At 37.3% G+C, this 22243-nt stretch overlaps 1 protein-coding gene across 4 annotated transcripts in view; it reads left to right on the plus strand.

Annotated features, from left to right (window-relative positions):
• LOC121268091 (187-kDa microtubule-associated protein AIR9-like) overlaps positions 1–22243 on the plus strand; it is a 58926-nt gene that overhangs the window by 35173 nt on the left and 1510 nt on the right. For all 4 annotated transcript variants that reach the window (XM_041172220.1, XM_041172217.1, XM_041172218.1 and 1 more), the window contains 16 exons: positions 52–179; positions 2637–2805; positions 3603–3721; positions 3967–4135; positions 4255–4339; positions 4742–4815; positions 4904–5023; positions 5206–5401; positions 5498–5619; positions 5956–6163; positions 7008–7081; positions 7807–7945; positions 8270–8451; positions 10157–10312; positions 11185–11316; positions 13117–13175. In XM_041172220.1, coding sequence (XP_041028154.1) covers positions 52–179; positions 2637–2805; positions 3603–3721; positions 3967–4135; positions 4255–4339; positions 4742–4815; positions 4904–5023; positions 5206–5401; positions 5498–5619; positions 5956–6163; positions 7008–7081; positions 7807–7945; positions 8270–8451; positions 10157–10312; positions 11185–11316; positions 13117–13175 — 2132 coding nt within the window. The remainder of the gene's footprint in view (positions 1–51; positions 180–2636; positions 2806–3602; positions 3722–3966; positions 4136–4254; positions 4340–4741; positions 4816–4903; positions 5024–5205; positions 5402–5497; positions 5620–5955; positions 6164–7007; positions 7082–7806; positions 7946–8269; positions 8452–10156; positions 10313–11184; positions 11317–13116; positions 13176–22243) is intronic.

Genomic DNA, 22243 nt, shown 5'->3' on the forward strand with positions numbered 1-22243 from the left:
ACCACACTTTTAAAAATATTTCGCTCATATTTATATTTTATATTCTTGCAGCTCTTCCCCCAAGTTTGAATTTCTTATCTATTACTGGTGATTACACTGAAGATGGAATGTTGACTGCATCATATGGTTACATAGGGGGTCATGAGGGGAAAAGTAAATACAATTGGTATCTTCATGAGGTACACACATTTTTCTGATAAGTAATGGTTTATGTACAGTTTAGGTGCCTTTTTTCCATTATATGGAAACTTCAATTGTTCTAAGCTGTTTTATGTACTATAAAAGGAGAAATAGCTTCTTGGTAGAAACGTATTCAGAAACCGTTTGGTACACTTTGATGGCTATTGCATTCTCTTTGCAAATCATAAGAATTCCATCTTATCAATCTTCCATTTGCAGGATTTGTTTATAATTGCAAAAATATTCTGTTCTAAGGCCAAATAATTTTCAGATATAGCTATTATCTTTTTTATAAGTTCTTTTTCCCCTATGCCTTATGTGGTGTATTTGGCTTGAGAGGAACAGCCATAGTTTTGAAGATGGAGAATGCTCTCTGTGAGAGATTAGAGATTTTTTCTTCCATACGTTATTACTTTGGGAATTTGCTATTTCACTTGATGGGGCATGTTTTCATGATTTCATTGTTGCTTTTTTTAGTTCCTAGCTTGTAATTAGGTGTTCTCTCTTGTATACTCCTTGTGTACTTGGGCTATACCTACTTACTTGGTTGAATAAATTTCTTTTTACCTATAAAAAAGTTCTTTTTTCTCTGAGTATATTCTGTGAATACTTCTGTCTACTATCATCATATTGTTTGGTTCTATAATGAAATGCCATTGCAAATCTCACCTTCCCCTTATTCTATGAATGTAATATGATTCAAGTTGTTTGTTCTTTTCTTTGCTTGAAGGTAAAAAAAGAATTCAAAAGATCTACCAATTATGTTTTGAGGCTTGTTTCATGCAATAGTTTGGTTCTATCAGGGAAAATTTTGTTATGGATAAAATTTCTTGTAACCAAAGTATATGGGGGGATATTTTGTAATAATTATTAGGTCAACATTGATCTTTGTGTAATATATGTTGACAGGAAGGAATAATAACATTTTTCCTCTCATTTTTTGTTCAAACCCTATCTTTTTACAAGTATCAGAGAAGGATTCTAGGGTTTTAAATCCTTGTTTAGCCTCCTTGGCTTATATTTTTAGGTCTTTGTTTTTATACCCCTTTATTGTGCTTTTATTTGATAGTTTTTGGTTGGTCTACTTTGATAGGAAGCATTGTAAAAACTCACAGAGGCTGTGCCATGATAAAGCTCTAAACGAGCTTCTCTTGGTAATTATAAAAATTATGGTATAGAAAAAAAAATTGTAGTGTATGTGGTGATGGTTTAACGTTTTCAATGGCCCAATGATCTCGGTGGTGGCTTTTGGCTGTTTGTGGTTTTTTGGTTGGGTTGTCAGGGGTCACTGTGGCTGTAGATTGGCCTTTTTACGAGTTTTCCAATTCATTTTGTGGTATTATCGGTGTTTCCTGCTGTCTTTGATGACTGTATGCTGCTTTATGGTGGTTCTCGTGGTCTCCAGTGAATATAGAGGTTATTTCTAATGGTTCCTATAATGTTCGGTAGAGTGTGTGGTGGTTTTTTGGGCAGTTTGTGGTCATCTTTTGCCTTCGTGCATTTGTGGTGGTGACTGTGCTTCGATGTTGTACACCATCTCTCTTGGTGTTACTGTGTGGAGTACTCAGGTATTGTGATAATGCCCGTGTCAATATCGTTGTTAGTGCCGATTGTCTTTGTGTTTCTCGAAGTGCAATTCGTGTGGTGGTTGCAAGGTTCTTAGTGGCTGTTTGTGATTCTCACTTCTGTGTTTGTCTTAGAATTGAGGGAGACAAGGGCTATTTGGATGCAAGAGTTCTTCTCTGGGTTTAGTCGATCCAAGCTCAGGATCATTTTAATTTTGATTCGGTTCACTCAGTTCAGCCCACAGATTTGGGTTGGACTCATAAGCCCTGCCCATACTCATCATTAGATTTGGGCTGGGCCAAGCTGGATTTGACATATTGGCTCAAGCCATGTTTGACATACTGGGATGGTGTATTTGGAGGGAGAGGAATGACTAGAACTTAAAGGATCGGAAGCGCTCTATGGAAGATTAAAAAAAACTTTTTCTATAAGACTTTATTTATGTGGGCTATTGTTATATATTTCAATGGTCTTAGTTCTCATGAATTTCTTGTACCTATCTTGTGTTCCTAATTAGGTGCATTCTCTTGTATACTACCTGTGTACTTGGCCTATGCTTGTTTTCATATTAAAAAATCTTTCTTACTTATAAAAAAACATATTAATAAAACTTATAAAAAATGTTATATATGCTCCAGCTTGAGGGGGTGTGTTATGGAAATTGGTGTTACAGTGCATATACTTCTAGTAAAGAAATTGTATGGGGGATATTTTGTTATAAATATTAGGTCAACTTTGATTTCTATATGCTATAATGTTGACAGGAAGGAAGAATAACCTTCTTCCTCCCCATTTCTGTTCAGACCTTATTTTTACAGGTTCCAAGTAGATTGTCCTTACATTCAGATCATCATACTAATATGAAGTATACTTTCTTTTGGTGTCTGCAGGTTGAAACTGACTCAGGTTCTCTTATACCTGAGGTTTCAGGTCTGCTTCAGTATCGTATTACCAAGGATGCGATTAATAAATATGTTTCCTTCCATTGCACTCCAATACGTGATGATGGGTTTGTTGGGGAGCCAAGAACTTGCATGGGGCAGGAACGTGTTCGCCCAGGTAATATTATCATCTTTGGTTCTGAAAATTATATTGGTAAAATCATATAGCCTTTATAATTATGTTCTTACAAAAAAGTGATGCTAGAAAAGGTTTTAAATTTTTGAAAGATGTAGAATGTCAGTGTTTTAAACTTCATAATGCCTGGGGAAAAGTAGAGGTAAAAGTGGTTTCCAGTGTTCAGAAATTTGTGAGTGGAGAAAGCTTTTTTAATAAGCAGAATGTGAGAATAGTACTTATTTCTTGGCTTTCAGTCAAGTACATCTTGCCAAAACATTGGTGTGCTATCGATATAGAAATATCAAGGTTAGTTTGGACTAACTGTTCAATTGACCAGAAATATTTTTTTTTATATCACTCTCTGTACTTGTATTTTTTGAAAATGTATTGCACTTGCTCTAACTGGACTCTCCTGAGTGACATGCACTCGAGAGCAATGCATAATTGCATATCTAATACCCATGCAATATTGTATCTTACACAGGACTATCATTTTAGAGTCAACATCTATAGATTGTATGTGAAGGTTGGCCGTGAACTGTGCTAGATACATCCAGCATTTGTGATTCGTTGTCACGGTGGTGATTTTGATCTTGGGAAATTGTTTTTGCATGATCTCCAGTCGCCATTATGTATTTTATTTGTCATGTTGTGGTTTGAAAATGAATATTTGTACAAGTTCCGTGTGTATTCATGATGGACATATATGAACTAGTCATCATGTATAAAGTTGTGATGGTTGTTTATATTTGTTGCTTAAAATTTGCTTCTTATTCTGAGTGCTACTTGATGATTAGGAAGCCCAAGGTTGCTTTCTTTACAAATAGTTGGAAATGCTATTGAAGGAACCCCACTAAGCGTTGAAAAGAAATATTGGGGTGGTGAAGAGGGAGATTCAGTGTTCCGCTGGTTCCGGGTATTTTCGGTTAACATTTTAGCAGTAGTTAATATTCCCATATCCTACCTTGCAAATCCATTACTGGATAGAACACCTGGATGCAACATTGTCTCATACAGGAATTGTACTTATAATTGGCATTCAAGCACCAGAAAGTCACAGTTCCTTAAAAAACCGTTATCAATTGAATTTCATTTTTCCTCTCCCTTTTTGCTGTTATTTAACTGCTTCTATGTTTAATTAACAATTTTATATATTTGCAGACTAGTTCTGATGGCATACAGAGTGAAATTAAGGGTGCAACTACTGCATCATACAAGCTCTCAGTTGATGACATTGGCTTCTTTATTTCAGTTTCTTGTGAACCTGTAAGAAGTGACTGGGCTCGTGGTCCCATTGTTCTTTCTGAACAAATGGGACCTATAATACCAGGTACCATGTTAATATCTTCTGGTTTTAGTTATTTTTATTGTCACGTTGTCTGCCTAATGGTTATTCTGCATGAAACTTAACTTATAGAAGAATTATTTGAATTCTGTTATGCGATGCAGGCCCCCCTACTTGTCAGTCTCTAGAATTTCTCGGGTCAATGATAGAAGGGCAACGTGTGAGCTTTATTGCCTCTTATAGTGGAGGGTGAGACATTTGATTCATCACCTTATATATTTGAGAAGGCCTCGTTTGGATAGTCAGATGATATGAGATGATCTGTAACTAGTAGTGAAATGGTTTGAGTTAAGATGTTTTATGGGGTTTTGGGAAAAGAGAGAGAAAAAGTTGAATAAAAATATTATAAAGTTAAAATATTGTTAAAATATAATTTTTTAATATAATTTTTGTTTGGAAGTTTGGGAAATTGTAATGATTAGGTAATGATTGGATGAAAAAATTGAAGAGTGTTTATATTTGTGGTGTTTGGATGTTGAGATGAGATGAGATAAGAGCATCTTGCAATCCAAACAGGGCCTAAGGCTTCAACTCCTAGCCTTACTGTTGTAACTGTTAGTCCTGAAGTGGAATTCATTGTTTGTGATTCAGGGAGAGGGGAGATTGCTTCCATGAATGGTTTAGAGTGGAAAGTTATGGCGTACGGGAGAAAATCAGTACTTTTGGTTAGTTTTATGGAATTTATGAGATGGGATCTTTTCAAATATCCATTTGGAATTACAATATTACTGGCTTAGAACTTTCCTCTTGCAGATTTTGTGGATTTGACTCTTGAGGATGTGGGAAGATCCATTGAGCTTGTTTATACTGCTGTGCGCCAAGATGGAATGAAAGGGAGCCCTAGGAGCATATTATCTGACATAATTGCTCCAGGTTAGTTGAACATTTGTTATTTAAATTCAACATAATCTTCCAAGAGGTTGAGGTGGTCGTTTTAGTTTGACAACTTATAATCTTTTAGTTAAGGGTGTTGGGGCAAAATTAAACAAGTTTTTGCCCATGCGAGTGGCCTATTCCATCTAAGGTTTTGTTTTTTATTTCTTTGCTTTCAACAGCTGATCCTATCGGAGTGGACCTGGAAATTCCTGATTGCATTGAGGGCAAGGAGGTTATCCCACAAAAATCATATTTTGGTGGACAAGAAGGTGTTGGACAATATATTTGGTATAGAACAAAGAATAAGCTGCATGTATCTGCACTAATAGATGTATCTAGTGCTCGTGAAGATGCTGTGATATGTGGTAAAACATTGTAAGTTCTGAATAGAGTTATTATTCTAAGATTTTAGAAATTCATATTTGCATCTTCAAAATGAATGTTATGGTGAATGATATACAATGGTGGCAGAACTTATATAACATCACTTGAAGATGTTGGGGCCTACTTGGCCTTATATTGGCTGCCTACTCGTGCTGATGGCAAATGCGGGAAGCCATTGGTTGCAATATCTAATTCTCCAGTTGCCCCAGGTACAACTCTAGTTCTTTGCATGGGATCAGAAATTGTTTCTTATTTTATTAGCTAACTTGAGGACCTACCATTTATATGTCTTACTGGTTGTAATATGATTTAATTTTAATTGGGTGATTGGAAGACTCTTCGGTAGATTTTGTCAGTAGTGTGCAGAGATTTTGGTTTATCTCTAAGCAAGTGATAAGCTCAAGTGGTTCATTCATTATTGCTGATTTTTTTCCCAAGCAATTCCTCCTTTTCTTGATCTATTAAACAGTTAGCTTTTGACCCTAGTCAAACCGAGGCATTTATATTGTCTTGTTATTTGATACATTTAATAAATAATGTGGCAGCTCTTCCAGTAGTTTCTAATGTTCATGTCAAGGAGTTGTCTTCGGGTACTTATTCTGGAGATGGTGAATATTTCGGTGGGCATGAGGGATCAAGCCTCTTCAGCTGGTATAGAGAAACTAATGAGGGCACTATTATTCTTATCAATGGAGCCAACTTGAGTACCTATGAAGTTACTGATTCAGATTACAATTGCCGGCTGTTGTTTGGGTTAGATATTCTGCCTCACTTTTTTTTTTCTGCCATCTGTTGGCTGGAAGAAAGATTATTCAGAACTACAGATAATTTATAACATGCTCACTTTCCATCCAAGATTTTCAAAGTAGGAAACATAATCGATATCCTCTCTCTATTTGTTCAAAGCAGCTGTGATTTTGGTTTTGCTTGTTTCTAGGAGGAAATGTTTTGAAATTAAATATTATACATGTTAGAAAAACGTTCTATTTATTAAGGCGGACAGATTGTTATAGAATAGTCAATTAGTTTGCACATCTGCAACAATGTGGTGAGGTTGATATATTGTTGCTTTTAAGGTGTTGTTCACTCTATCTGCAACAATGATGCCCCTAGATGGATCATCTTTTCCAATCAAATGGACATCATAAATGAAGTAGCTTATTTCTCACGTTTATATCAATTCCTAAAAAAATAAAACTTGATGTTGTTCATCATTAGTAGTGGGAGCAGATAACTTTCTAATGAAGACAACATAAAATTCTCACTTGGCTGATACTTGTTAATATCAAAATTAACCTTTTTTGCATGATTTGCTGCATTCCAATGCATGTAGTGTTCACAAAAGCTTGTCAGCCTCTTTGGATCTGGAGTTTTTAAGGATCAAAGAAAGGCCTATCATATATACCTAGGCGATGGGTTTGTCTGCTACATATTCTTGTTACCTAGATATGGTGGCTATATTTATTTACCTCGTCCTGGATTTTCTCATCCGAATTGTATTCTGTATGAGTCTTGATGATCTAATGGGGATTTAGTATGTATCTTATAGCGTATAAAAGATTTTGGCATTCTGAAAATTTTGATATTCATTTTGCAGATACACTCCTGTCCGTTCAGATTCAGTTGTTGGAGAACTCAGATTATCTGAGCCAACTGATATTGTTCTCCCAGGTAAAAACTTTTCCGTGTGGCTATACAAAAGCCCGACCCCTTTGAAACACAACTATTTCAGGAATAGCATGCGCATTTGTTGTTTTTGGTGTTGGGCTTGCATATTACATTGTCTAAAATCACTCTGTCAAATTTGGCTGTATTTCATGTCTCTCTTTCCACTCCCTGTTAGTGTGGCTAATTGTATCGAGAAGATACAATGGGACTTCCTTTGGTGGGGTCTAAGGGAAGAGGCAACGTATCATGAGTTTGTACAAGATATGTTCTCCAATGTCTAAGGGTGGATTGAGATTTCGGAATATGCTTAGGTTTAATTGTGTTATCGGGGAAGTGGCTTTGGTGTTCCGGAATGAGAGACCCATTGTGGAGAGCAGTAGTAGTAGATTCCAAGTACAGAAGCATGCGGGTTGGGTAGTGTTCAAATGAGGTTCATGGATTCCCATGGGGTGGGATTAGGGAAGAATATAAGTAGAAGATTGGGTGAAGTTTTCTATCAACCTCAGATTTGTGGTGGGATATGGATCCAGGATCAAATTCTGGCACAATCTCCCGAATCAGGGTTCTCTTCAGGATTTGCACCCCTTTGTGCTTTTCAATTGAAAAGCTATTACTTATAAAACAAAAAGGAAAAAAATATTTCCAGGGACTATATAGTCCGACATGTCATACACAGCGAACTTGGAGAAGACTTTTAATTTGAATTTGTATATTGCATTGGCTTCCAGAGCTTCTGAAAGTGGAGTTGCTTGCTCTCACTGGAAAGGCAGTTGAAGGTGATATACTCACTGCTGTTGAAGTAATTCCAAAGAGTGAGACTCAGAAATGCATTTGGGGCAAGTACAAGAAAGATGTCAGATACCAATGGTATGGTGCTACTTTTGAGTATCCAGCAACATATGAAATGTCTTTGCATACTCAATTTATGGCATTCTCTTAACTGCTCTCAATTCAGTTACAATAATATTTTAGAAATTACAATGTATTGAAGGAAAATAGTTGTTGAACAAAATGAAGCTATCTAAATAATTTTCTGTCTATCATGTAAGATTCCCAGACTGTCATTTTGCTGTTTGCATCAGATCCTGATTTTGATCCAGTCTCTTATAAATTTATCAATCTTTGTGACTAGTTTATTTAGCTCTTGTAATAACACTGCATTGCCTATGTATGACACGAGGGATACTGCAGGTTCATTTCATCAGAAGTGGGAGATAGAAAATCCTATGAACCATTACCTACACAGTGTTCCTGCTCTTACAAGGTGAGACTTGAGGACATTGGCCGAAGCCTGAGATGTGAATGCATCGTGACTGATGTGTTTGGAAGGTCAACTGAGCCAGTATATGCTGAGACTGCACCTGTATTGCCAGGTATTTTTCTTAACATATTGCTGTGAATGGACTCGTGAACTGTTTTCTTGCATAATTAATGGCACATAAACTTTCTTTCACCTGTTTTAGCAAAATATTGTAAGGTGATAAATTTTTACTGTTACAAAGGTATTGTAGTATTACTTATTAAAATTACAGAAAAGGTGTAGTAGTATTTATGTGTTGATACAGCAGAAAGATGTTGTAGTATACATGATCAATCTTTCTGGTGAAGGAGATACAAGCTCATTGGTTCACAAACTTAATCATTCCCAAAATATGGAGTCATTAGGTCTCTTTGGAAGTGCATTTGGAGAAACAAGAGACCTTCAAAAGTAGCTTTTCTTTTGTCTAGAAGGCCGGTTTAGATAAGATCTTACCAACAGATAATTTGAGAAATACTTGTGGATTGGCATTCTATGTGCAAGCCCAATGGGGAAAGCATTGACCACCTTTTTGTTACATTCTGAGTTTAGTGACTTATGGCCGGATGTACTCTCCACATTTGGAATTGGATGGGTTATGCCTCAGTGAGTGGAGTTGTTGGCAGAATCCTTTTGGAAGTCATAAAAACTTAGAAGTTCGGATGGTGGTTTCCCTATATTTAATGTGGTTTATTTACTTAGAATGCAATGCCCGGATTTTTGAAGGTCAAGAGAGGATGGGGACAAAGATTCTCTTCTGTTGGATGTTTGGTCATAACAGCTCCCAAGCTTCTAGTTTTTCAAATTTCATAGACTTTTGCTCTTTTTTCTTCTATCTAGATGGGTGTTTCCTTTTGTATACTTTCTGTGAACTTGGGTTGTGCCCCTGTACCTTTTAATAAAATTGCACTAATTAAAATAAATAATTTAAACCAATAGTACTGAGATTGGGTACATTGTTTTCTAAAAAACTTAAACCATTTGCAGATTAGACTTGTTACCAGCCTAGTTGCTTCTGATATTCTCATTTTGGGACAACTTTGGAACATATTATATCTTAAACCTTCTTTGTTGCGTTGGCACATCTCTTCTTGCATATTAGTAATATTTGAACTAGTTCATGAATTCCTTGTATCTCTAGTCAATCATGCCTAGGTGTTGCTTTTGTATATGTCCTATGTACTTGGGCTATGCCTATTCTCATCAATAAAATTCTTATTAACTGATAAAAAACTATTTTAACTACATTTTTTCTCTCTTATTATTATAATTAGTGTTATAGTATTGATATGGAGCCTATTTCGATTGGTTTCAAGAATTAATTTAGAAATGATGTAATTTAAAATGTTGACATGGTCAATGTCATGGTTATAATTTTCTCTTGCATTATGTTTCTATTTAAAGATGTCTGAATGTTTAAGATTTAAGAATATTGTTCTCCTTGGGAAAAATCAACCGTTTTTAGTTTCTTCACAAAAGTATTGATGTCTTCGTGGTGTCTGGATACACATAAAACACTTAAATTGGAGATTATATTGGAAGGCAAACGAAGTGATGTTTTGGTGGACTAAAATCATTTAATGGCGTGGAAGTTTTTTATTTTTTATGTTAAGTTCAATTTAACTGATTTTTTTTTAATAGTTAACTTCAATTTAACTGATTCCTGATATGTTGTTTTAATCATGATAGTTATATTGTTGCCTTTTGTTTTAGAAGCATCAATCCTCTTGTCATCTCTATTTCTTGTTTCTTTCAGTTTAAGATTATTTGATTATTTGTAGGGACTCCTAGAATAGATAAGTTGGAGATTGAGGGGAGGGGCTTCCACACCAACTTATATGCTGTTCGTGGAATTTATACTGGAGGAAAAGAAGGCAAAAGTAAAATTCAGTGGCTTAGATCAATGGTTGGAAGTCCTGATCTGATCTCTATACAAGGTGGGCTAAATCTTTATGTTACCACCTAGGAGTTCACATTGTGCGTCTTTGGAGGCAGTAACATTTTTATTTATCATTTATGAATTGCCCAGTCAATTTATGAAAAGAAAAGTTGATAATGGTAAATTTAATTCAATGATATATGTTATATAATAATACCATAAATGAAAAGTAATGATGTTGCTTTATAGCACTAATTATTATTTAATAATAATGTAGTGTCCATTTCTAGTTCCTAACTTGTAACTAGGTGTTCTCTTCGTGTACTTTCTGTGTATGGGCTATGTCAATATACTTCTATCAATTTTATTTTACCTATCAATTTTTTTTTTTTTTTTTTTTTGATAGCTTATGCTTTGAAAATTATATAGCATATATAATTTCACCCAGCTGGTAAGATATTTGGTTTGGTTTTTGTGTTATACTGGCTAGACAGTAATCACTAATCATTTCACATGAATTCATAAAATACCAAACGGCTTCCAAATTTGAGGAATAACTTCATTTTTATTTTATTTTTTGTAATTGTGTTTATTATTTGATGGCATCTATAAAATTACTTTATCCGACGAGAATGACTGAGCAAAGGTAATCTGTCCTAACGTGAGAGTTTGAGGCTTCTTAAAAATTTTGGAAATTAATTTTTTCTCATAGAATTTTGATATCAACTATCAAGACTTATATCCTTGTGCACATCTCTCCTAGATTTTAATTGATCTTTACAACCACCATAGTTTTTTCTTTTTCTTCTGCTGCTGTGATCGAAATAGTTTCTTGTGTTGGATCCTCCTTTGTTTCTGATTTGCCAAATAAGTATTAAAGAATCCTAATTTTCCATTGTCCAATCTCTGATTGTAAAAGATTCATTGCAGGAGAAATAGGAAGGATGTATGAAGCTAATGTTGATGACGTGGGATACAGGTTGGTGGCCATTTATACTCCTGTAAGAGAGGATGGCATTGAGGGGGAACCTGTTTCTGCATCAACAGAGCCAATTGCAGTTGGTAATTTGGAATCCTCATGTTTTTTTTCTAAAAAGCTCAATTGCTTTGCAAATAACTTTTTCTTCTTTTAGCTTTTTATGTTCTATGCTACTCATGATTTATTATTGTTATTTGTTTGGCATCAATTCTTGTAGTGCATGCATGATGTTCGCTCTATATTTATTTTCTCGATGTTTGATGTTCACCAAGTCTATGAGTTGTGTAAATGCAGTATGAAATCGATATTCTAACTTGTCAAGTGTTGATTACTGGTAATAGGTTGAACTTTATTTGGAATAGGAAGCGTTTCTGGACCTGAGCATTTTTCTACTAATGGTTGCTTAACAAGCTCGATGCGTAACATGTTTACTATTTGTTAAAAGTCTTCATGTCTTGACTTGTAATGTTCCATTTTGTCCTCTCACTTATTATCTTTACCAGGTGAAAGGAAAATATTTTTAACTTTGGTGATGACATGGCTGTCAAGGGAAAATCGGTTGGACCATACCGGACCGGATCGGGTTGAGTTTGGTTTGTAAGCAGTCCGGTACATTTCTGGTTTTCATAATTTGAAAACCGGTTTAAATTGAACAGGACCAGTATATATATTTATAATTTTTTATATTATATTATATATTATATGCTAAATTATTAATTAATATAACATGGAATTCTTATCTTATTATTCAAGTCTATTAATCTTATAACATAAAATTAATATAACATAACATTTTAATCTTAAACAGATTAATATCAAGTTATTAATATAAACTTTTGATATATATATGTATCAAAGATAAATACATTTTTGGCGTAATAAATTATAATATATATTTTCTTTTTGTAAATACATTTTTACACATTTGATTATATATATATCCATATAAAAACTCTAGAACTTATATATACTATAGTCAAATTCAATACTATACTAGTATGTTAATTATTATAAAATAATGTATTTATACTATAATATAAATAGAATAATAGTTTTGTATATGTAAACATCATATTATTACTAACATAAATGATCTGTAAAACTGGAAAAATCAGACCAGACCGGACCGAAACCAGGAAGTTTTGGTTTTGGTAGTGAATCAGTCCGGTATCGGTTCTTAAATTTTCGAAACTGGTGTATACTGGTTTGGTTCTAAAAAATATACAAAACCGGACCGAACTGGACCGGTTACACCCCTAGTCCCTGGGATTGGAAATATAGATATGTTCTTGTCCTGTTCAGAGAACCTGAAAGACGTGTTGTTATATACATAAAAAGGTCATTTCTATTTGGGGCTCTGTCCCACATACTTCCTTAATACCAGGATTGTTCTTTTAAATTTTTTAGTACAACATGAAGTGTTTAGAGGTTGAGAATTTCGCTCTTTGTCTCTATGTCTCAATGAACAATTAATTTGTGGCAACAACAATCACCAACATTAAGAATTTAAGTTCATATTGGCAACATGCATATTTGTCACAATAGTTGTGTCCAATGTCACTTATCAAAAAATAAAAAGTTGTCCAATGTTAAGGAATAGTGTAATTCACTAAAGTTTGAAATCATTTTCTCATGAATCAAACATCTATCATGGCTAGGTTCTGCTTTTGGGTTCCCGTTAGGCCTAAAATGTCTGCTCTTTTGCTTGAATGATATTTCTCTCTCCTTTTTATTTTTATTTTTTATTCCCGTCTTCCTTTTGGGGAGGTGGATACCTCTAGTGAGTCTGATCTATGGATGTTGCCTGAAAGAGTTCTTTAGGTTCAGCAGATCCTATCCTCCTGCCAATGTTTTTATTTTGTATTACTTTGATTTGCTTGTAGAGCCTGATGTTCTTAAAGAAGTGAAGCAGAAGATTGATGTTGGGTCTGTGAAGTTTGAGGTAAGATTCTTTTTTAGTCTTATGTTGGTTTTTCCATTCAGCTTAGTCATACATACTGAACCGGAACTGCTTGTTGCAGTTAAAGAACTCTGGAATTTCAAATCTTATGCTGTTTGGATTTCCTGTAAAGTTTGTTGTATATACTGAAGTGTTTGTTGCAGTTACGGATGTATGAATAATTGCATTAACTGATGTTTTTTTCATTTTTTTCTGTTATATATGTAATCATGCAGATGCACATTTTCTTTTTAAAAGTAAGAAGAAATTTTATTAGAAACGAATGTATAGGCAAAGCCCCCACACAGGAAGTATACAAAAAAAAACACCTAAATACATTCTAGGAAACAGAAAGCGACAACAGAAAGTCATGAATGGAAGATCCGTTAAACACTAACGCCCCGTTTGGATAGTGAAAGTGTTTCATCTCATCTCATCATTACAACTTTCTCAAATTCTCTCACAAAATATAATAAATAATTCAATTTTTTCAAATCCCAAAATAATAATAAGATTAGAAAATAATATTCTAACAATATTTTATTCAACTTTCAACTTTCATCTAAAACCATCTCATTATCCAAACCGCACATAAAGCAGAAAACCAAAACAACAAAGAGTGCACAAAAGAATTACAGATTTGCTCCAAAGAATGCTCATTGTCATTAAAACACCACTCATTCATTTCCATCCAAATGCACCACGTAAGACACAAAGGAACCTTCTTTCAACCAGCACCAACTTAAGAACAACCATGAACCCGTTCCAACACGCAAGAAGGTCAACCACTCTCAAAGGCATCACCCAAGCCAAGTCGATTCTACAAAAGGTGCCGTCCCACAAAGCCCTTGCCACCTCACAATGCAAGAGTAGATGATCCACAGTTTCCCCATTCTTTTTACATATGAAACACCAATCTATAACCATAATACCCTACTTCCTTAAATTATCCAGCGTCAAAATGTTCCCAAGAGAGGCAGTCCAAATGAAAAAAGCCACTTTGAAAGGCACAGGAGACCTTCAAATACACTTCCAAGGCCATGGAGTACTATCTTGAAAAGCCAACAGCTTATAGTATGAATGAACAGTGAAATTTTTACACCCCTTAGACGTCCACAACATCCTATCCTTATCATTACCACCAAGCCTCAGAGTAAAAAGCTAAAGAAAACTGAAACTTCATCAATCTCCCAATCATGTACAGCTCTAGTTAAACAAATATCCCACTGAATCGAGCCATTAGAACGACAAAGCAAGTCAGAAACAGTAGCAAACCGATCTGAAGCCAATCAAAAGAAAGCCGAAAACACACTATTGAGGGCCTGATCACCACACCAAATGTCAAACCAGAAATGAATCCTAGATCCATCACCAGCAGCATGACGAACATGATCTAATGAGATTAGATATATGCTCTTTCTTTTTGGAAAGAGAACTTCACCATAACATGTATTTTGATACTACATGTGCTTTTGCTACCAACAATAGAGGTGAGTGAATGGATCCTTGCTTTCTCAACGTATGAGTCCTATAGGTCATAATTGATTACCTTAATTTATTTATACCCTTAGGAGACTTTTGACTATGTTACAAGGTTGATGTTTTAGTGTCTACTACTTTGGCATATTATCTATGACCATGAGTGATGTGGTCTTAAGAAGCATTGCTGGGAAAGTGATTGGACTGAAACTAAATGACATGAGGCGAAGGGAAGACTATTTGGTAACACATCGATATTGGTGTGTATTCACTACCGGCAAGTTATGTTCTTGGAAATTGCGACATATTTGTGAGTACATTATGTTTATGGAGATTGAACATTGTTTTGAGTCATTTGGACTCAAGAGGGATTAGGGATTCTCAGTCTGATGCGACCAAATGAGTTGGGGCATAACAAGATACTTTTAGGGATGTTGCTATGCTGGTCTTCTCTTAGAGAGATTTGATAGTGTTCTCATTTTTCTTTTACAGCTATGATTGATGGTCACATAACCTATTTGCTAGTATAAACAAGATTGAGAACATATTGAGAGATGGAGACCTGGGGTCTTGCCCAGTATGTGCGAGTGAGAGATGTAAGAAAGGGGCACCCATAGTGGGCACCCCTTCCCCTTCTCTTTGGGGTTATAAGCCACTTCATGAGCCTTGATGGGTGGTGCTTAATGGCCAGCCGGGGGTTAGACTTAAAGGGGTTATTTACATAGTCCCTCCCCACTTTGGATGAGAAGTGGTTGTGTGTGGAAGAAAATAGAAAATGATCTCTCTCTCAAAAGAATTCTCTCTAGTCCCGACACCTAGGCTGTGGAATTTGTGAGTGTTGCTCTGGTATTACCATGTAGCACACTCCACTATTGATACGAGAGAATTTCGGATTAACAACAACTACGATGGAGAATTTCAAATTAACTGCACTAGATTTATGATTTGCCAACGAGGTAATATCGCTTCCGCTGTATACTTTGATCTAGTATTTCTAACACGAACAAATGCATTTAGGGGCTTAGAGATGATTTGCTCAATCACCTTGCTCTTACAATTAGCAAGAACCTTCGATATTATCTTGTAAACCCTGCTCACAAGATTAATAGATCGAAAGTCCTTTAACTATGAAGCCCAAGGTTTCTTGGGGACGAGAGCAATGAAAGTGGAATTAAGATTCTTTTCTTAAACCCACATCCTCGAAAGGATTCTTTTCTTCGATCTGTTTCCTTTTTTTAAAGAACTTAAGGCTAGGTTTAAAGGTCAGCAGGGTTTTTTTTTTTTTTTTTTTTTTTTTAGCTTTTAGCTTTTATGGATCTGTTTTCGTTATTTTTCTCGTTTCCAACAATGGAGGTTGATAAAAGTGATCAAAGTAATTGATGATTTTCTGGAAGTGAAAACAGAAGGATATTAATTTAAATTGTTGTTCCCCTTTCTTAGTATGTCTTTTCCAGTATTTTTTTTCTTTATAATGGAAAAGAGAACATGGTTTTGATGTTCGCAAAAAGCTACTTCTGTGAAGAATTTAACAATAGATAATGGAAACTCTCAAATCAGTTTCTCGGGCTTTTTTTAATTTGTATGTAGTTCAGATCAACATTACCAAGCTTTGATGTCTACTGCTTGGGGAAACTCAACGTTTTGGAAGCAGTAGTTCCAATAGAGAAAGAGTGCCAGCATTATGTGCTCTTAGCACCATTTGCCCAGAAGAGATGAAGCTAAATGTAATTATGAGAGTAGATAACCACATGTATAGGGGTTTAGACCATCCGTCTCTAATAGGGAGATAAAGTCATAAATACCCATGGCTCAGTTAGACCCCTTTATATTGACGCACATGGCACCACTTAATCAATCAAGTTTTTAACCCCTTTATATAGGAGAATGTTCATCTCTTATATCATTTGAATACTCTTAATGTTAATCTGATAAAAAAAGAATATAGGGTTTTTTGCATATCTAATGAAACTACATCAGTTCATAATGAAAACCATCTGCCCATATTTGATACTAAAGGTTTCACTGTCCCAAAACTTCATGGGGCTAGATCCAGATGATAGTGGGTGTACAATCGCTTCATCTCACCAACCCCAGACACGCGCATGCAAACACCGTCTCTTCTTCCCTACAACATACGGACACTAAAAATAGGTACATTTCCCATTGGATGGTCGCACATAGATAGAGACACCCGCACGGGTTTGAGACCAGAAGTGGCCTCCTTTTTGTCGTACCCAACCTCTCTCTCTCTCTCTCTCTCTCTTGTGGCTCTCAGTCAGTCCCTGTGCTACGATTCGATTGATTCCCTTTCGTTGTTTACTTATTTCCAGGTTGTTATTCCTTCGAAACCCCTTTCAGACTATTGTTCTACGCGTACTTTTCAGGACCCATTAATCTCTTTTCATGGATTCAATTTTTTGAGACGTGCGGCCAGATTCTTGGTATTTATTTGGTTCCGATTGTTTTTGCTCTTATTTGGTTGGATTCTCTCAAACACATGAAAATAAGTTCCAAGCAGCGATGGACTCTGCCTCCGCCCTCGGGGCTTCAGGGAGTGGGAAGAGGGGCCCTTTGCAGGGTACGAGACAGCAGACTACGGCGAATCCAGAACATCGAGTGGGAGGAGCACCGCAAAATGGCTTTGGTAGGATTTTTGCAGATGTTGTGATGGATCGGCCTCAGGTTCCACCCGAGGTGGAGAACCCCTTTAGAGAATCAAAATTTTCGGATGGGGAGATGTTTTTCACCTTCTCCAGGGCAGAAGTAAAGTAATCGGCAGAACCATTTCGATTCTCCGTCGTGCTGAAGTTCTTGCGAAGGAGACCTTCGCTCGATATAGTTCGGGGCTTCATCAAATCCAGTTGGGGGCTACGTGTTGTGCCTGTTGTTGGGCAGCTGCGGAACCCTCGAAATGTGCTCGTCTGACTGTTGAATGAAGATGATTTCATTGCAGCCATGGCTCGGGAAAATGCTGAGATTGCAAGGGTATCCTATCGGGTGTTCCATTGGACACCAGAGTTCGTAGAAGTGGTTATCTCTTCCGGGGTTGCCCCCGAACTACTTTCACGAGTCTATGTTGAGATTGATTGGTGGAGGATTTGGTCTTTTCTTGAAATGGGACAACGGGACGGCGTGTGTAACACGGCCTGAGGCGGCACACATCTGCGTTGAGGTGGATATTTCCAAACCTGTGAAACGGGCCTTCTGACTGGGGTTCCAGGACATGCAAGTAGCCTTCATCAGGAGGTAATCTTTGAATCTCCTCCTCTATTTTGTGGATTATGTCGAAAGCAGGAGCATGAGGAGGGTGTAGTAGGCGTAATCAGTTGGATACAAATGTAGTAGGGGTTGGCGTGATTTCGTGATTGAAGGTGGGGGGACGTGAGAAGACTATGGGCCAGTGAAAGGTGGTTGGGAATAAAAATGCGGAAGTCTCGGCACCAGAGGTGATGAATGTAAAGGAGTTTTTTTTCAGTCAATCGTCGAGCAGATATTTTGAACGGAATTAATCGTCGTCGGCGTTCAATGGAAATGGCAACATTAGAGACTTTTTATCTAGACTTAAAGGGCGAGGCTCTTACCAGCAGACAATTTGAGGAGAAACTTGATGGTGGTGGATTGGTAGGTGCTGATATCACCTTGCCTGGGGGGCATGTTACGGCGGAGGGCAGTGGGCTTTTAACTCAGAAAGTCTTGGACAATTGGTTCGAATTGACTGCAGAGATCTCGGATACTGAGAAATCACTAGAAGTGGAGGTCGTGAAAGATACACCCCGTAGTTCACTGAAATTGGTGGATGAGGTGTTGGAATTTGAGTTGGCAATGATGGGAGTTGAGGGGGGCACTAACAAGTGGTGTTCCTTGTATGAGGGCGAACCCAAAGAAGGGGCAGACACGGATTTTGCAAGCAAGTGTTTTGACTCGGATTCGGAATTGAATATTCCTTTGAAAAAATTACGGGGCATGAATAAGACGAGGAAGTTAAGTCTTGGAGTGGAGGACTCTATCCAAAAAATTTCTTTAGTTTATCTATGCAGATACTTATATGGAATATTCGAGGTATTCGACCGTCGAAAAGTAGACTTCGGCGACTCATGAGTAAGAGTAGGCCACTGGTGGTGGCTTTATTAGAGCCTTTTCTTTCTTCCAATAAATGTCGGCAATGGGCTAGGTGGTTAAACATGCCAAATTTTATGGATAATGTTGTAGTAGGGGGCAAAGTGTGGCTGTTTTGGGATGCTAGTCTGAACTTCAATTTCATTTCCATGCTTGACCAAGTTTTGTCTGGCTCGTTCGCTAGAGGTAGTGTGCAAGTCTTGGTGTCTATAGTTTATGCTAGTTGTTTTAAGAGGAAGAGCAGGGAGTTGTGGGAGCACTTGTGTGCTCTCGATGCAGGTGGTTGGCCGTGTTTTGTTGGGGGCGATTTTAATATTGTCCGCTATGATGAAGAAAAAGTGGGAAGTCTGTTGAGTGCGGCTCGGGCAAAAGAGGAATTCAACATTTGTATTCATGATTTTGGGCTTTTAGAATTGCCTTCTAGGGGACAAAAACTTTCTTGGTGCAATGGCAGGCTCGGGGGGGAGAAGGATTTGGGCTAGACTGGATAGGATTTTGGTCAATTCTCTGTTTCTTAATGTTTTTCAGGATGCACGTATGAAGTACCTTCCGAAAACTTCTTCGGACCATTGCCCTATGTTGATTTTCTTGGATAGGGAAAGAAGGGGTGAGATCCAGTATTTTCGGTTCTAACATATGTGGGGGACTCATGAAGGGTTCCTACCTTTGATCCAGGAGTGTTGGAATCAAGAGGTTGAAGATTGCGCTATGGTGAGGGTGAGTTATAAATTAAAATGTCTCAAGAAGATGCTGAGAAAGTGGAATATAGAGACGTTCGGGAGAGTGGAGTTGGAAATTAAAGGCCTTGAATCTCGTATCATGGAGCTTGAAGAAATTCTTAGTGTTGAATTTTCCCAGGATTGAGAGAATGAACTTCTACTGTGTAAGCAGTGACACCTCCAATGGCTTCATCGGGAGGAGATTTTGGGATGTCAAAAATCACGTATTAAATAGCTAACTGAAGGTGATTAGAATTCATTTCTTCCATGCTTCCCTACGTATTAAAAAAAGAGTAAAGTCATTGATTGTATAAAGCTTCGGGATGGATCATTGTTATGTTCGGCGGAAGAAGTTCATGATGCAGCAGTGGTTTTCTTTCAAGACTTGCTCTCGGCGGCACCAGTTGAAACTCATGAGAGAAGTTTTCAATTGTTGTCTCCAATGGTTACTGAGAATGAAAATTATTTGCTGTGCGCGGTCCTATCCATAGAAGAAGTTAAAGATGCCTTGTGGTCGATACCCCAGGATAGCAGTCCTGCCGGATGGGTTCTCGGCAAGTTTCTTTGTCTTTGCTTGGGAAATTGTGAAGCAAGATCTGCTTGATATGACCAATGAATTTTTTGAAGGTTTTCCTCTCACTACTTTTTTCGGGGATACTAATATTTTGCTGATTCCAAAGGTAGATGAACCGGAGGATTTTGGCCACTTTCGTCTTATCAGTTTGTGTTCGGTGGCTTATAAAGTTATAGCCAAAATTATGGTGTTTAGATTGGCACCAATTATTGGGAAGATTGTATCTGCAAAGCAATCTGTGTTTGTTCGGGATCGAAGTATCTTTGACAATATGTCTATTGCTCAAGAACTTGTGAATGGCATGAATCGGAAGACTAGAAGGGGGAAATGTCACGCTGAAAATTGATATGGCTAAAGCATATGACAGAATGAACTGGAGTTTTTTGTTGGAAGGGTTACATCGGTTGGGCTTCTCGGAAAAATGGAGGGTCTTAATTTTTAACTCTATTTCCTCTCTGAGTTTTTCAGTCATGCTAAATGGGCATTGCAAAGGTATTTTTAAGCCTTCGCGTGGATTTCGCCAAGGTGACCCACTCTCTCCGTATTTGTTCATATTGTCAGAAGAGTTGCTTTCAGGCCTGCTTAACCATGCTTTTCAGTCGGGGCGAGTTAAATTCCTTAACTCAAATGGTGGTACAAGGGTGTCGCATTTGTTATCTGCGGACGATTTGCTAATTTTTGCAAATGGTGGAAATGACTCTATTTGGAATTTGATGGGGGTGATCTACAAGTATGGAAGTTTATCGGGACAGCTGGTCAACCCAAGTAAGTCCTCCATCTTTTTCTCCTCAAATATTCTATATGACCGGAGAATACAACTAAAGCATATTTCGGGGTTTACTGAAGGCACATGGCCTTGTGTGTATTTGGGGATGCCGGTTCATGTAGGAAGAAAAAGGCTGCATATGTTTGAGCCTTTATTACAGAAAGTGCAAAAAAAATTGGCAAGATGGAAGTGCAAGTTACTCTCTTTTGGCGGTAAACTCATCCTTATTAAGCATGTCCTTAATAGCATGCCCATCCACTTGCTTTATGTGTTGTCCTTGCCGAAAGGAATTGAGGCCAAGCTGAAGAAATTTTTTTCTAACTTCCTTTGGGGCTCGAGCGGGGATGTCAATAAAAGGAAGTGGGTGTCTTGGCGACGTATTTGTTTGCCAGTTGAGGAAGGTGGTTTGGGAATTCGTGACCTCTTGGAAGTTCGGAAATCTTTGTTTATGAAGTTTGCTTGGAAGCTAATTATGGGTGGCTCTCTTTGATCCGACTTCTTCCAGCTAAAATATGTGGGCGAGGAGCCGCTTGCCTTAATAGGAGCAAGGCCAAGGGGATCTTGTTTTTAGAAAGATATTTTACAGGTGCTACCTTTGGTCTTACAAAATTCACAATGGATGGTTCGAGAGGGTGTCTTAAATTTTTGGTATGACAATTGGCTTGGTGATGGACCTATTGTAGATTTTCTCCTGGTTGTGGGGAATCATAAATTGTTGGTCCAGGATCTATGGGATGGGGTGGGCTAGAAATATGATGAAGTGCGGCCATTGGTTGACGAGTATATGTTCCAGAAAATTACTCTATCTGATGTCCGTGTTCGGGAGGGTAAGGATATGCTGGTTTGGAAGCACACGGTGGATGGGGGGGCCTTTACCATGAAGTCGGCTTGGCGAATTATTCGTGCTCGCGATAGTATTTGTCCTTAGAAGAAGTGGCTCTGGCAAGATTATGTCCCAAAGAAAATGTCTTTTTTATGTTGGCGGGCACGCCAAAATGCTATTCCCGTTGATACCATTATTCAACAGCTTGGGATTCCGGTTGTTTCTAAATGCCATTGTTGTACGGATAATAAGATTGAGACAGTAGATCTAGATCATGTGCTTTGTGATGGGAAGGGACCGAGGAAGGTTCGGGATTTTTTTGCTGCTGTTTTTGGCATCTGATTACCTCAGACTCAAGTATGAACAAATGTTGGTGTCGGGCTTCTCTAGTCTCGCTACAAATAATATTATTGAGTGTAGAGCAGTGCTTGATAGACTTTATTTGTGTCAACAGCTGGGTCTACGAACTGTTTTAGTGGAATCGGACTCGAGTATGGTGATGGGATGGTTTATCTCGGGGACTTGTAAATATTGGTATTTGTGGGATTTTTGGGATGAAGCGATTTCTCTTTTGTCTTCTATGGATGTCCAGTG

The sequence above is a fragment of the Juglans microcarpa x Juglans regia genome, chromosome 5S, assembly GCF_004785595.1.
Source record: "Juglans microcarpa x Juglans regia isolate MS1-56 chromosome 5S, Jm3101_v1.0, whole genome shotgun sequence".
NCBI lineage: Eukaryota > Viridiplantae > Streptophyta > Magnoliopsida > Fagales > Juglandaceae > Juglans > Juglans microcarpa x Juglans regia.